At 42.2% G+C, this 16,097-nt stretch overlaps 1 protein-coding gene across 1 annotated transcript; it reads left to right on the forward strand.

Annotated features, from left to right (window-relative positions):
- Positions 1–13,482: 13,482 nt before the first annotated feature.
- LOC124671708 (BTB/POZ and MATH domain-containing protein 1-like) lies at positions 13,483–14,674 on the forward strand. The gene has a single exon (XM_047208048.1). The coding sequence runs from the start codon at positions 13,483–13,485 to the stop codon at positions 14,506–14,508; it is 1,026 nt and encodes a 341-aa protein (XP_047064004.1). The 3' UTR covers positions 14,509–14,674.
- The last annotated feature ends 1,423 nt before the right edge of the window (positions 14,675–16,097 follow it).

Genomic DNA, 16,097 nt, shown 5'->3' on the forward strand with positions numbered 1-16,097 from the left:
TGAATTGTTCCAACTGTTCAATCTGCGCGAGCTCGACAAATCTATCATCGCTTGCTACGTTCGTAAGTGATTTATTAATTTCTACCCCATCTCGTTCATTGCCTCGCACTATATATATATATATTGTCCTAACTATCTTGTTGTGTACGCTATATATTATGCGTAATGAAGAAGCGGGAAATGCGAATAAGGAACATCCATGATGTTGGGTTCATTGACCCACACATCGTTAATTCATATGTGTTAGAATACCACCCCGCCGACGTGGAGGAAGACCTCGTGGCGGTTTATTAGAAAACAGCAAGAGAAAAGTGATATTCTATTTCCTTACCATTTTGGGTGAGTGTTTCTGTCTTGAGCACATTCTCTTTTGTTTACTCCATGCATGGTATGTGGCTAATCGATGAGTTATGCATGATCGTGCATGTATCGTGTCCGCAGGTTCCACTCGGATTCTTATGGTAATTAAAGTTCAGACCTCCTCGCTCTCGTCCACGACTCTCCGAATATGGATCCGGCGCTTTGGGGCGACATGAGAAAAATGATGCAAAAGTAATTATTTTCATTCATTTGCGCTCTATATCGATCGGCCTATTTCGTTCATCATTTCCTTATATCAAGTAACTAATTAATAACTCTCTTGTTTATTTAATTTTCTTTGCCTCGTAGGGTTTGGAGACGGTTCGTAGATACCAAGGTCGGTGAATTCAAAAAAGAGCTACATTTTAAAATGGCAAGGTGCCGACGTCCGGGGATACTCAGCCACCGGGGACCAATCTATGTGGATACTATGTTTGTGAGAGGATCCGGAGATACTGCAATGAGCGGGACCAGACGTGTGAGAACAACATCCTGAGGAATAACCTCCGGAAGACGCTTAGTCCATAAGCTCGCTTCCGACCACTTCAAGAGGAACTAGCTGGATGGTTGGCGAGGGAAGTCATCGATCCTAGAGGAGAACACTATTACGATGACGTAGATCTTTATACGCACCGGAATTTGTAACTAACTTGTTCAAAATTGTATATGGTCATCCGATATTGAATATATATTGTATATGGTCATCCGATATTGAATATATATTGTATATTACTCTTGAATTCTTTTTGGTTCTAATTTCAAATTTGTTTGAAATTGTACATTCATATGCATGTATGTATACAGTACCGTAGAATATGTGAAACTCCTTCAAAATTAAAACCCAAAAGAAATAAAATAATACAAATTAAAAAGAAACCAGATTTAGGGGGAGGGGGGCTAAACCCTAAACCCTGCGGAGGCCTTTAGTCGCGGTTGGCCGAAGAACCGCGACGAAAGGTCCTCCGCCCGGCGCTCGCCCGCGGCCCACGTGGATGGGCCTTTAGTCGCGGTTCGTGAGGAACCGCGACTAAAGGGGGGGGCCTTTAGTCGCGCTACTTTGGTCGCGGTTGGGCCACCGCGACTAATGGCAGTTGCCAACCGCGACCAAAGCCCCTTTTTCCACCAGTGATCGTCACATACATTCGACCATTTGAATTTTCTTCTAGGAGTGGCTTCATCTCACCGTCGCACACAACTTTCATGTTCGTAACTTTCCACTTTGACATTGGTAGACGAGTCCATCCATATTTTCCCAGTACATTGTACAAAATTTTAGATTTGCTCATCTACGAATGTCAAAACCAAAAACTTTGAACACGAATATTGTGTAAACTAGTTGAATGCCCGTGCGTTGCTACGGTTTCTCTTTTTTATCCACGACCCATATAATGCATGTGAATATTTACATGTATAAAAAAGATAGCACATAGTATTGTGAAAAGATTAAGATTCCACTTTACTTAAACTTCGTCAACCAATATCTACTCGATGTAGCATTTTCGATATTCTTGTACAATAATATATGTTATCTTCAGCTTCATTTGCTTAGTACTTAAGCAAATGTTCCAAAATTTTATTCCTTGGCTTGTAATCACCCTACACCAGCAATATTTGTCATTAGCACGGAGATTCCACATGGGAATATGAAAAATGTGCAATATAGAATGCTCACCTTGCAAACTGAATAAACAACCCTTTAGTTATGGTCATCTATAGAAGGGTGATTCTCTCTTTAATTCTGTAAAACCCGGTAAGTTTGGATTGCCTTCAAGTCAAGCATCATCGGTGTTAGGACATTTTTCTCCATAACCAACTTTGATCTAAAAAAAACTATATGGTAAATGAAATAAAAAATCCTTAAATTTCTACAGAAAGAATACACTTTGAACAATTAGTTAATCATAATAGCTAGAGGCCGCCTTGTTGCCTCATCTCCAATGGCCTAGCATGGCTTCGCCCCTCCGCCTCCTCTCCCATACATTGTCTCTCAAGTTTGACGCCAACGATGACGGTCTCGCCCATATCGCCTGCATCCCGCTTTGACAGAATGGGCATCCGATACATCCCTCATGGGTGCGGCGATAAGGCAGAGGACTTGGTGTGTGTGTGGGGTGGTGCTGTGGCGGTCTCCTCTCTCACATCTGTACCGCAAGGTTTACCGGTGCAAGTTTAAGTATCTATCTCATTTACTTGTACAAATACGTTGAATAAAAAAAGATATAACACAGTAAGAAATAAAAACCAAGGAGAAACAAATTAAGCTAACCATAAAACTTTCTAGAGATTCCCTTGTGCGCCCGGGAAGTGACAAAATCTTGGTTACATGGATTATAAAGCGGATGCAATGTGATAATAAAGTTATAATTCACAAGCATTGAAAGATATGATAATAAATTTTTAATAAATTTTTAAAGACCTAGGAGCCTGACCCGCTACACCTGACAAAGGACGCATGAGACATTTTGCTTACATAATTTGGGACTGAATGCTGCACCTTACGAAGCACACATCAGATGCCCTGTTGATAATTCTGAAGGAGATATACCCTAGAGGCAATAATAAAGTGGTTATTATTTATATCTTTATGTTTATGATAAATGTTTATATATCATGCTATAATTGTATTAACCGAAACATTAGTACATGTGTGATATGTAGACAAACAAAGAGTCCCTAGTATGCCTCTTAACTAGCTTGTTGATTAATGGATGATTAGTTTCATAATCATGAACATTGGATGTTATTAATAACAAGGTTATATCATTGTATGAATGATGTAATGGACACACCCAATTAAGCGTAGCATAAGATCTCGTCATTAAGTTATTTGCTATAAGCTTTCGATACATAGTTACCTAGTCCTTATGACCATGAGATCATGTAAATCACTTATACCGGAAAGGTACTTTGATTACATCAAACGCCACCGCGTAAATGGGTGGCTATAAAGGTGGGATTAAGTATCCGGAAAGTATGAGTTGAGGCATATGGATCAATAGTGGGATTTGTCCATCCCGATGACTGGATAGATATACTCGGGCCCTCTCGGTGGAATGTCGTCTAATGTCTTGCAAGCATATGAATAAGTTCATAAGAGACCACATACCACGGTACGAGTAAAGAGTACTTGTCGGAGACGAGGTTGAACAAGGTATAGAGTGATACCGAAGATCAAACCTCGGACAAGTAAAATATCGCGTGACAAAGGGAATTGGTATCGTATGTGAATGGTTCATTCGATCACTAAAGTCATCGTTGAATATGTGGGAGCCATTATGGATCTCCGGATCCCGCTATTGGTTATTGGTCGGAGTGAGTACTCAACCATGTCCACATAGTTCACGAACCGTAGGGTGACACACTTAAAGTTGGATGTTGAAATGGTAAAACTTGAATATGGAATGGAGTTCGAATATTTGTTCGGAGTCCCGGATGAGATCCCGGACATCACGAGGAGTTCCGGAATGGTCCGGAGAATAAGATTCATATATAGGAAGTCATATTCCAAGTTTGGAAATGATCCGATGCATTTATGGCAGGTTCTAGAAGGTTCTAGAAAAGTCCGAAGAAACGCACTATGGAAGGTGGAGTCCCGAAGGACTCCACAAGCTTGGCCAGCCAAACCCTAAAGGAGGAGTCCCGTGTGGGCTCCACCTAGAGGTGGCCGGCCACCCCACCTAAGGAAAAGGTGGGAGTCCCACCTTGGGTAGGACTCCCTCCTTGAGTAGGTTTCCCACCTTTGGGAAGTTTTGGTGTTGGGGTCTTATTCGAAGACTTGGACTACAACTCTTGGGGATTCCACCTATATAATGAGGGGCATAGGAGAGGGGGCTGACCACTACAAGCCCATAGCTTGGCCGCACCCCTAGGTGGCCGGCCACCCCCTCTCCCAAACCCTAGCCGCCCCTCTCTCCTCCTCTTCTCCCGCACGCTTAGCGAAGCTCCGCCGGAGATCTCCACCGCCACCGCCACCACGCCCGTCGTGCTGCCGGATTCAAGGAGGAGCTACTACTTCCGCTGCCCGCTGGAACGGGGAGAAGGACGTCGTCTTCATCAACAACCGAACGTGTGACCGAGTACGGAGGTGCTGCCCGTTCGTGGCGCCGGAACCGATCGTGATCAAGATCTTCTACGCGCTTTTGCAAGCGGCAAGTGAACGTCTACCGCAGCAACAAGAGCCTCATCTTGTAGGCTTTGGAATCTCTTCAAGGGTGAGACTCGATACCCCCTCGTTGCTACCGTCTTCTAGATTGCATCTTGGCTTGGATTGCGTGTTCGCGGTAGGAAATTTTTTGTTTTCTATGCAATGTTATCCTTTAGTGGTATCAGAGCCGTGTCTATGCATAGATGGTTGCACGAGTAGAACACAATGGTTTGTGGGCGTTGATGCTCTTGTTATCTTTAGTTTGAGTACTTTGCATCTTTGTGGCATAGTGGGATGAAGCGGCCCGGACTAACTTTACATGACCGCGTTCATGAGACTTGTTCCTCGTTCGACATGCAACTTGTATTGCATAAGAGGCTTTGCGGGTGTCTCGTCTCTCCTACTATAGTGAAGATTCAATTTACTCTTCTATTGACAACACTAGTATCACCGTTGTGGTTCATGTTCGTAGGTAGATTAGATCTTACTCGAAAACCCTAAACCACGTAAAATATGCAAACCAAATTAGAGACGTCTAACTTGTTTTTGCAGTGGTTTGGTGATGTGATATGGCCATAATGTGATGATGAATATGTATGAGATGATCATTATTGTATTGTGGCAACCGGCAGGAGCCTTATGGTTGTCTTTAAATTTCATGTTGAGTAGTATTTCAAAGTAGTTGTAATAGTTGCTACATGAGGTGAACAACCATGAAGACGGCGCCATGGACCTTAACGCTACGCCGACGATGATGGAGATCATGCCCGTTGATGATGGAGATCATGTCCGTGCTTTGGAGATGAAGATCGAAGGCGCAAAGACTAAAGGGTCATATCATATCACATATGAATTGCATGTGATGTTAATCCTTTATGCATCTTATTTTGCTTAGATCGCGACGGTAGCATTATAAGATGATCCCTCACATTAATATCAAGATAATAAAGTGTTCTTCCCTCGTATGCACCGTTGCATTGTTCGACGTTTTGAAGCATCTCGTGATGATCGGGTGTGATAAACTCGACATACAACGGGTGTAAGCCATGTTGCACACGCGGAATACTTGGGTTTGCTGGACGAGCCTAGCATGTACAGACATGGCCTTGGGACAACGGAAACCGAAAGGTTGAACACGAGTCATATGGATGATATGATCAACATGTTGATGTTCACCATTGAAGCTACATCATCTCACGTGATGATCGGTTTTGGTGTAGTGGATTTGGATCGTGTACCACTTAACAACTATGAGGGATGTTGTATTAAGTGGGAGTTCATTAGTAATTAGATTAAAACATGAACTAATTATCATAAACATAGTCCGAGTAGTATTTTGAATTAATTTTGTAGTATTGGCATCCGTTTACTACTATGCGCTAGTCTTATAATTGAGATAGAAATACTCGTTAAAATCTGACTAGAAACTTTACTGGATTAGTACCGTATTGTTAATGAATCAAGAAATGATTAAGTCCTATTGCAAACATTTAGTGAAACTCACTTTGTTGATTCGGAGAGCTATGGTTTCAATTAGTACCTAAAGTTATCTTGTCTCCGTGAAACTTGAAGTTCAAATCTGTTTGAAAAGTAAGGAGCTGAAAATTTAGTTTTCGAAATAATCAAGATACGAGATATATGTGATATCTAAGACCTTATTGCAAGATGATAGAATATAAATTTGGTGAGACTACATAAACTCATAAGTTTTATGGGAATGTACGAAGGTTGAAGACGCAAGGCGTCCCAATCCTCCAACTATTGGGGCACTAACAATATTCGCATATCCATGAAGTGATTGTCCTTAGTATGCACCGTTGCTAAGACTCGTCGTTTCGAAGCATCACGTGATGATCGGTTGTTATAGATTCTACGTGTGCTTCCAACGGGTACAAGCTCAGTTTTGCATATGCGAATACTAAGGTTTAAACTTTATGAGCCTAGCATGTACGGACATGGTCTCGGAAAGTTATCATGAATTGATGGATAAAATTATGAGTGAAATTGTTCATCGTATTACAAATTTACTAATAGTGAAATCTGAAACACTTGTCATATGATGATCAACTTCAAAGTAAGAACCTCAAGGTTATTGGTATTTGACCAACAAACCTAGAAGTTATTGATGTTGAAATGTTTTTCTGAATAATGAGGAAAGCTAAAAGAGAAACTGCAAAAGATATTTTGGCAAAAGAAAAGAAAAGACTAGAAAGTCTAGCTCGGTGTATATAAATAATATACATGTTATGGTTGTATTCCTAGTTAAGTCACACAATGAAATTCTTGGGTATTAATACCATATTGGTTGGTATGAAGTGTCATACAAAACAACGCAATACAAGAATACAATGGCCTAAGTGACTGACAAGGAATATGATAGGAATGCACGTCTGGAACAAAATAAAGTGTTATTATGTTCATCGTTGGTATTCTATCTACCCCTTAGAATTTATAATAAAGAACTTAATAATTGTTATTTTGCTCTGGTCAAATGAAAACAATGAGTTGTTCAAATTATGACATTACTCCATGTATGATGGATAAGTTATTATAAATCTTAATGGTGAAACACACATACATAACACCGACGCTAAAAATGCCATAAGGCAAATGATTTGAATTCCACTTATTTGTGGAACCGCAATTTAGGTCATGTTAGAAAGGATCGCATGAAGGAACTCCATGCAAATGGATTTTTGGAGTCATTCGATTTGTTGAATCGTTTGGCACTTGCAAAATCTTTTCTAAAAGGTAATGACTGAAATACCGTTCATAGGCCGAAGAGTTGAACGGGCAACTAACTTAGTGAAAACATACATAATGATATATGTGGTTCACTCGGGCATAGTTGTGTGCGGAAGATTCTTCTACTTCATGAAAACTTTCAAACAATGAATTGAGTATATATGTGGATATATTCAATAAGGAAAAGTTTGAAACATTTGAATAGGATTCAAATAAATTTCAGCATGAAGTGGAAATCATCGTAATAGAAATCAAATATCTATGATTGGATCATGGTGGAAATATTTGAATTACGAGTTTTAGCGAACATCTAAGAGAGTTATGAAATTGTTCTACAACTTACGTTTCTTGGAGTATCATAGTGATGATGAAGTATCCAAGAGATATATCCAAACTTTGTTGGATCAATGATGAGATAAAATATAGATGCCATTATATTTTTGTGGATTATGCTTTAGTGACTACCGCTTTTACACTGAATAGAGCAACATCATGATCCGTTGAAATGACACCATACAAGTTATGGCATGGGTATAAACCCTAATAGTCAACCAAAATCGGATGAATGTCTTTGTTGGTTATCCCGGAGATTTAATTGGGAATTCTTCCCACGAGACAAAGACAAAAGTGTTTGTCAATGTTTCTTATTTCCGAGAAATTGTTTCGAGTGAAGTATTTGAGTGGGAGGACAATATAATTTGATAAGGTTTATGAACCTGAGCATAATGATCAGAGTAGCGCAAAGCATCGGAATTGGTTTCGGAAGCGGCCACGACGTATCATGGCTCTCATGACTACAAAGTGTTTTAGCCATGGAGATCGAAGTACATATTGAACCTTGTAGGTATGGTTTACTTTGTGATTAAATAAATGATTTGTGGACAAAGGATTGATTTTGATCAATGATAAACCAACTACAAAACAAAGAAGTTATGATGGGCCCTGACTCCATTAAAATGGCCATGCGCCATGAAATCCAAGATAGATGAATACTTTACGAAAGTAAATGGATCTATGAAATTGATAGACTTGGATGTAATATCCTTGAAGAAAGCTTGACTTATCGAAAAATTGTTTACGACAAAGTTCAAAGAGTTGAATACGATAAGATTAGATCTTCCGTAGCAATGCTTATAGTCTATGTGGATTATTCTAGTAATCACTACATATTTCTTTTATGAGATATGCTAGTAGGATGGCAAAATACACTACTTAACGAAGTATGTATACAAGATACAACCAAGAGTTTTGCTGGTCCGTGGAATACTAGATAGGTATACAATCTTCAATTGGATGAAGTAAGTATCACGGAGTTGGAATCTTCACCAGATGAAATAGTCAAAGAGTTTTTGATTTCATCAGAGACGATGAAGAGGCTTGCATTTGCAGGAAATTAAGTGGGAGCGCTAAGACACATTTATAATACTTTATGTAGGTGACATATAGTTGGTTATAAATGATGTAATTATATACTTGATTAAAAAGGTTTCATTGAGAATTAACTTCAATGAAAGGATATGGACTGAAACAAATTTAGTGTCAAGATCTATGAAGATAGATTGAAACACATAAATAAGTTTAAGTCAAAGTACATATGATGGATATTGAAGTAGTTCAATATAGAAATATTAAAAAATGTTCTTGTCATGTGAAGGTTTAACAAGACTTGAGTGTATCTGACACTCAATGAGTAAAAACACATGAGTGATTATAGATCACGAATAATATGTACACAATCAGATATCATGTGCTATAAAGTGTTATGAGCATATACCGAATGATTCATATGATGATCATTGGACGACAAGTAAGAATATCCTTGAGTACTTTAGAAGAACTAAGGATATATATATATATATATTTGTATGAAGAAATGACAAACAAATCGCTGTAAGGTGTTACACCGATATTGGTTTTGTCACATATAAAATATAATTTCAATCTCAAATTAGACTAAGTGTTGTTTAAAAGGTAGCACAATGAGCTAGAAGTTGTCTATGCTAGATTTAGAAGAGTTCTAAATATCGTGACGGATTCTACAAAAGAAGGCAGAGTATGTCATTATTTTGACAATGACAAAGGATGTTAAGTCAAGAGGTTCTTTGAGAACTTGGTGCAATTCCGACAGAGTCAGAACTTTGAAGCTATATTGTGCGTGACAATATTAGTGACATATTTCAGACAGCGGAATTAAGGTTCCACCAGAAGATCAAACATATTTAATGCCGACTCATTTGGAAATGAGTGATGCGTTGAGACGCAAATGAATTACAAAATACATACATTTCTGAGCGTATCAGATCCGTTGACTAAAAACCTCTCCCGTGAGCAATAAATGATAAAGCACCATAAGGCCAAGGTGTTATATCTTTACAAATGTAAACTAGATTATTGACTCTAGTGCAAGTGGGAGACTGAAGGAGATATGCCCTAGAGGCAATAATAAAGTGGTTATTATTTATATCTTTATGTTTATGATAAATGTTTATATATCATGCTATAATTGTATTAACCGAAACATTAGTACATGTGTGATATGTAGACAAACAAAGAGTCCCTAGTATGCCTCTTAACTAGCTTGTTGATTAATGGATGATTAGTTTCATAATCATGAACATTGGATGTTATTAATAACAAGGTTATATCATTGTATGAATGATGTAATGGACACACCCAATTAAGCGTAGCATAAGATCTCGTCATTAAGTTATTTGCTATAAGCTTTCGATACATAGTTACCTAGTCCTTATGACCATGAGATCATGTAAATCACTTATACCGGAAAGGTACTTTGATTACATCAAACGCCACTGCGTAAATGGGTGGTTATAAAGGTGGGATTAAGTATCCGGAAAGTATGAGTTGAGGCATATGGATCAATAGTGGGATTTGTCCATCCCGATGACGGATAGATATACTCGGGCCCTCTCGGTGGAATGTCGTCTAATGTCTTGCAAGCATATGAATAAGTTCATAAGAGACCACATACCACGGTACGAGTAAAGAGTACTTGTCGGAGACGAGGTTGAACAAGGTATAGAGTGATACCGAAGATCAAACCTCGGACAAGTAAAATATCGCGTGACAAAGGGAATTGGTATCGTATGTGAATGGTTCATTCGATCACTAAAGTCATCGTTGAATATGTGGGAGCCATTATGGATCTCCAGATCCCGCTATTGGTTATTGGTCGGAGTGAGTACTCAACCATGTCCACATAGTTCACGAACCGTAGGGTGACACACTTAAAGTTGGATGTTGAAATGGTAAAACTTGAATATGGAATGGAGTTCGAATATTTGTTCGGAGTCCCGGATGAGATCCCGGACATCACGAGGAGTTCCGGAATGGTCCGGAGAATAAGATTCATATATAGGAAGTCATATTCCAAGTTTGGAAATGATCCGGTGCATTTATGGCAGGTTCTAGAAGGTTCTAGAAAAGTCCGGAAGAAACGCACTATGGAAGGTGGAGTCCTGGAAGGACTCCACAAGCTTGGCCAGCCAAACCCTAAAGGAGGAGTCCCAGGTGGGCTCCACCTAGAGGTGGCCGGCCACCCCACCTAAGGAAAAGGTGGGAGTCCCACCTTGGGTAGGACTCCCTCCTTGAGTAGGTTTCCCACCTTTGGGAAGTTTTGGTGTTGGGGTCTTATTCGAAGACTTGGACTACAACTCTTGGGGATTCCACCTATCTAATGAGGGGCATAGGAGAGGGGGCTGACCACTACAAGCCCATAGCTTGGCCGCACCCCTAGGTGGCCGGCCACCCCCTCTCCCAAACCCTAGCCGCCCCCTCTCTCCTCCTCTTCTCCCGCACGCTTAGCGAAGCTCCGCCGGAGATCTCCACCGCCACCGCCACCACGCCGTCGTGCTGCCGGATTCAAGGAGGAGCTACCACTTCCGCTGCCCGCTGGAACGGGGAGAAGGACGTCGTCTTCATCAACAACCGAACGTGTGACCGAGTACGGAGGTGCTGCCCGTTCGTGGCGCCGGAACCGATCGTGATCAAGATCTTCTACGCGCTTTTGCAAGCGGCAAGTGAACGTCTACCGCAGCAACAAGAGCCTCATCTTGTAGGTGGAATCTCTTCAAGGGTGAGACTCGATACCCCCTCGTTGCTACCGTCTTCTAGATTGCATCTTGGCTTGGATTGCGTGTTCGCGGTAGGAAAATTTTTGTTTTCTATGCAACGTTATCCTTTAAATTCAGTACCTGTTCATCTGCAAATAACAATCACCTTGTTTAGCGTAGAAAATAAAATTTCGTAATGGTAATAGAAACATCATGTATGCTATCCTTTTGTGTCCAATTAAACATTATGTAGAGGAGAACAAAGAAAGAGCAGCCAAAAAAAATTTGCAAAATGGAAATCACAGAAGATTACCTACAGAGGCTAGGGTGCAAGAGGATCGAAGAATGGAACCTGTATAGATTTACACAGACTCCACCCAAATAACACCCAAATATGTAGTTCTGCTTTCCGTCTTTTCTCCTGAATATGTAAAGAGAAAAAAAAGTGCAAGAGTCTCTGAGAAAATAGAGTAGCTGCACCGTGCCAAGCAACATGACAATGAGAGGGCTTCTGGTGGCAGGCGATTGTGTCGGCACACTGAAAACATTACATAAACATCATGGCAAATGGCTTGCATACATAGCTGATACTACAAATGAGTAGAATGAGATTGTGGTACCTCCTATCTCAACCTTCTCCCGTGACTGAATGAAAATGTGTACGTTAAGTAGCATCACAGGTTCATCACAGGTTCGATATTCAACTTTGATTGGGCGTTTTCTTTGCCCACAAATTAGATGCCGACATTGATTAAGAAATGGACAGAGAACTCGAAGTCCAACCACAAAGGACTGAAAATCCAATATGCACATCATTATCCACGATCTGAGCTCAAAATTGTATCTTCAACCGTGAGATGCAGTTGTGGCAGGCCGGCAGCTGCAGCATGATCGTGAACGTGATTGGCTTGATGTGGCAGCAGAGCGCCAGCATGCAGGCGGCGCATAGCTGGTGCCTAAAGTCTAGCACCTCGATGCTGCACACCTCCAGACTGTCCTCTTCCTGGTTGTCGACGGCGCCGTAATCAGAAGAGGAGGACGGGTGCACGTACGCTTGTACGGCGACAGCAGGGATACCCCTTGAGGATATTCTTCTCGCGCCCCATGTATGCATACATGAGCGCCGTCTCCAGGAATGCCATTGCTTCCGCCTCCAGCTCACCGGTGAACTTCAGCTGCAACAACCACACCATGGACTCCGTGGTCGCCGGGTTTAGCAGCACCGTGCACGCCTGTTGCGTCGCCCGTCTGGGAGAGAAGGTAGAGCTCTTTCCGTAAATTATTTTTGTAGGTGTAGCATTATTAGGAGCTAACTCTCGCTCCGGTCTGTCTCACAACACACGTTTATGGGAAGAAAGGGAGCGAGGAATCCGGATCAAACTGGACTATACGGGGAAAGATATTATACCGGAGTGACATACATGGCAAGAAAATATCTCTTGTTTAATTTTTGTATACCATGATTAGAGGCAATATGTGGAGGATCGCGACTTACCTTGAAAAGCGATCGAATGAACAGGCGTTAATCAGACCGTCAGATTAGATCGACTTTGGACGGACGAGATGTTTTCAATGACGACCATCAAAGTGCGTTGAGTGTCAAACGACCAACTCCTATTTAATACTAGTAAAGATACTGTTCGGAATTGCTCTGATAGGCTAAATACTGTTGGAGGAAACTAGACCAGCACCCGAAGCGTCAAAACATTGACGGGTCGGGCCTACGGCGCCTGTTGCTATTCCCTTGACTCCAGGTCTCCAGCGCAGGTGCGCGTCATTCGCCCGCGACCTCCGGTGGAACCCTAGCGCTGGCGGCGGCGCAGTCTCATCCCCTTCTCCGCTCCTTCAAAGCGAGGCTGGTCACTGATCGCGGCCAGAGGGCGGGGAGCACGTAAGCGCCAACGGAGGAAGACGGGAGGAACCTCCGACACGCGCATTAGCTTCCGAGCTCCGACCACCACCAGCGCCGCCGTGGGATGTGAGCACCTCCTCTTTTGTTCTCTCTTCAGATGTCCTGTTCAGTAGCTCGATTCGAAGTTTTGATTCGTGGGATGTGAGTATTAGTTTGTGCATTGCTGTTAATTTCACCCAATCATTTCTCAATTGATGCATAGTTCGCACTTCGCAGAAAAAGTATGAGCAAGTAATTAATCCGATACCAAGATGCTGGGCTCTGGATTCATCGAGTTCGAACTTGAATATTCCGAAACCAAGAACCTCTCTGTCGGCGACGTCGTCCGCTCCGGTGTGATCTCCGTTGCAGGACACGTCTGGAGGATATACTGCTACCCACATGGCAACAAGAAAGCCAACAAAGGCATATACCTATCCCTCTACCTACGGCTCGTCAGCAAAGCCAAAAATGTCACGGCCATCTTTGAGGCCTCCATTCGACGCAGTCGCGGTCGAGGGCATGTAAAGAGGTGTACCAAGGTTTACCCACCCAATGGCGTCAGATCCCAGAGCAGGGGGTGGCATGAGTTTGTGAGGCGAAGTATTCTGGAGTATGGTAATTATGTGAAGGATGGACGCGTTACATTTTTATGTGGGATCACAGTTCTGCGTGACAGCTCCATTGCTGTGCCTGCCTCAGATATTCAGAGCCATCTTGACAGTTCCATTGCTGTGCCAGCCTCAGATATTCAGAACCATCTTGGCAGCTTGCTGGATTGCTCCGATGGGGCTGATGTGTCATTCTGCGTGAATGGACAGACATTTCATGCGCACAGGGCAATTCTCGCTGCACAGTCACCGGTCTTCAAAGCTGAGCTCTTCGGCCCCATGGCCGAGGGTACAATGGCACGTATCACGCTACACGAAATTGAACCTTTGGTCTTTAGAACCCTTCTCCGGTTCGTGTACACTGACTCCCTGCCTGCAGATAGAGAGCTTGGGGACTCTTGTACTGATATGATAAAGCATCTGCTTGCTGCAGCTGATCGGTACGCATTGGACAGGTTGAAGCTTGTCTGTGCTCAGAAGTTGTGGGAGACTGTCTCCATCGATACGGTTGCCGATGCTTTATCTTGCGCTGATGTGTACAGTTGCCAGGAGTTGAGGAGCAGGTGCATTGACTTTGTTATGGAGGAGAAAAATTTCAAGAAGACCGTGTTGACTGAAAGTTTCATGACCTTGATGCAAAATTTCCCATCTATTCTCGCCGAGCTGAGAGCAAAAGTTGGGGCATAAATAATGTGATCATCTCCATGTGTATGATTTCAGGCGTTCATGGATGGCCTTACTATGGTGTTCTAAAAATTTGGAGTTCTGATCAGATACTATGTTAAGATTGTGTGGTAATAGATGCATTTATGAACCTGGATGCTGCTTTTCAAACCGTTCCTTTTGTAGAATTGGATCAAATTGTAGCTGCTGCCAAGTAAGCGACGATGGTGTATTTTGTGGGGTTATTCAGGTTCAGAGCTATTGACCAATTAGTATGCTAGTTTCTGCCCTCCGCCTTTTTTTTGTCATGGATTTGCAATATCCTGAAGCTTGGTTGCACTTGATGTTTTTGGAAATCTATTTGGCCAATCTGATTATCTAAATATGTGTAGTCACAGCCCCATGATTCCTTTTGAGCTGCCGCAGACTACTGTCAGCTTCCTTTTGCAATGAAAGAGGAGCTGGGTGTCTGATGCTAGTTCTTAAGTTAGAAGATAATCAAAATGCTTTATTTTGTCGGAATTGCTAAGTTTCAGCTAGCTTATGTCTCAGTCACGTGCTCCATCGTTGGATTGTGTTTCTGCTTGAAGATTCGTGTTTACTGCGGTTTGTACTTTGTTTAGGCCCGCATCAAAACTCGATGATGTAGACATAAGTTAAGCCTTTTTTTTTTTTTGAAACAGAGGCAAAATCTTTGCCTCATTCATTAATTAAGAAGAAGGTGCCCAATTTTTAGGAGAAAACCGGGCAAAAACCTACATAAACAAGCTCACACAAACACCACGCCCACACCCTTGACTGAGCCTTAGACATACCCTTATTTTGTTAGAGGGAACTTGAATACGCTGTGCATTGGTCTCGGTATGCACGCTTTGCTGCGCTGCCCTGTAATGTGTGTGATCCATTTAGTTTTGTAGCATCATCTTTTATGTAGTGGCACAATGTTGAACTGGTTCATCATGATCTAGCCAATACTAACATCTCAGCAACAATGGCATGTTTCTTTACAAATTAAATAAATTGAGCAATCAAGTGTTTAAGGAGAGATTTAGTGCGGCAATTTTCCATTCCACACAACCGTATGGTATATGAGTCCAAAGTGTTTATTTTCCTAATTGTGGTCAAACTTGCTAGCGTGATTAGTTTGAGATGTCAGTGACCTAGTCTTAGCAGGATTATTAGTTCATATGTCCATGCACGCCTATAGCTTGCATGCCATGGAAATTGGACAACTGATATTGGTGTTCGAGTCGTATAGGAGTCCGATTCGGTTCAGTACTGTCCTGGCTGCACATATAAGCAGCAGCTACGCGCGCCGTGAAATCGTGCGTCCGGTCCCTGAGCAAAGCTAACAACGCCAACATGCCTGATTCACTTTTCACCGAGTTCAAGTTTGAGATCGCCGGAACCAAGCACCTCGCCGCCGGCGAACCCCTCTCCAAGGAGATCGCCAACGCGGACTACACGTTGAGGATAGAGTGCTGTCCCCGAGGGCACAAAGATGGCAACGGCGAGCACGTCTCTCTCTGCCTGCACCTGGCAAGCAGGCCCACGGTCGTTGACTACGTCGTCTTCGAGGCGTTCGTCATGGGCTCGGACGGCTTGCAGCGCTG

The sequence above is a fragment of the Lolium rigidum genome, chromosome 7 (assembly GCF_022539505.1).
Source record: "Lolium rigidum isolate FL_2022 chromosome 7, APGP_CSIRO_Lrig_0.1, whole genome shotgun sequence".
Lineage (NCBI taxonomy): Eukaryota > Viridiplantae > Streptophyta > Magnoliopsida > Poales > Poaceae > Lolium > Lolium rigidum.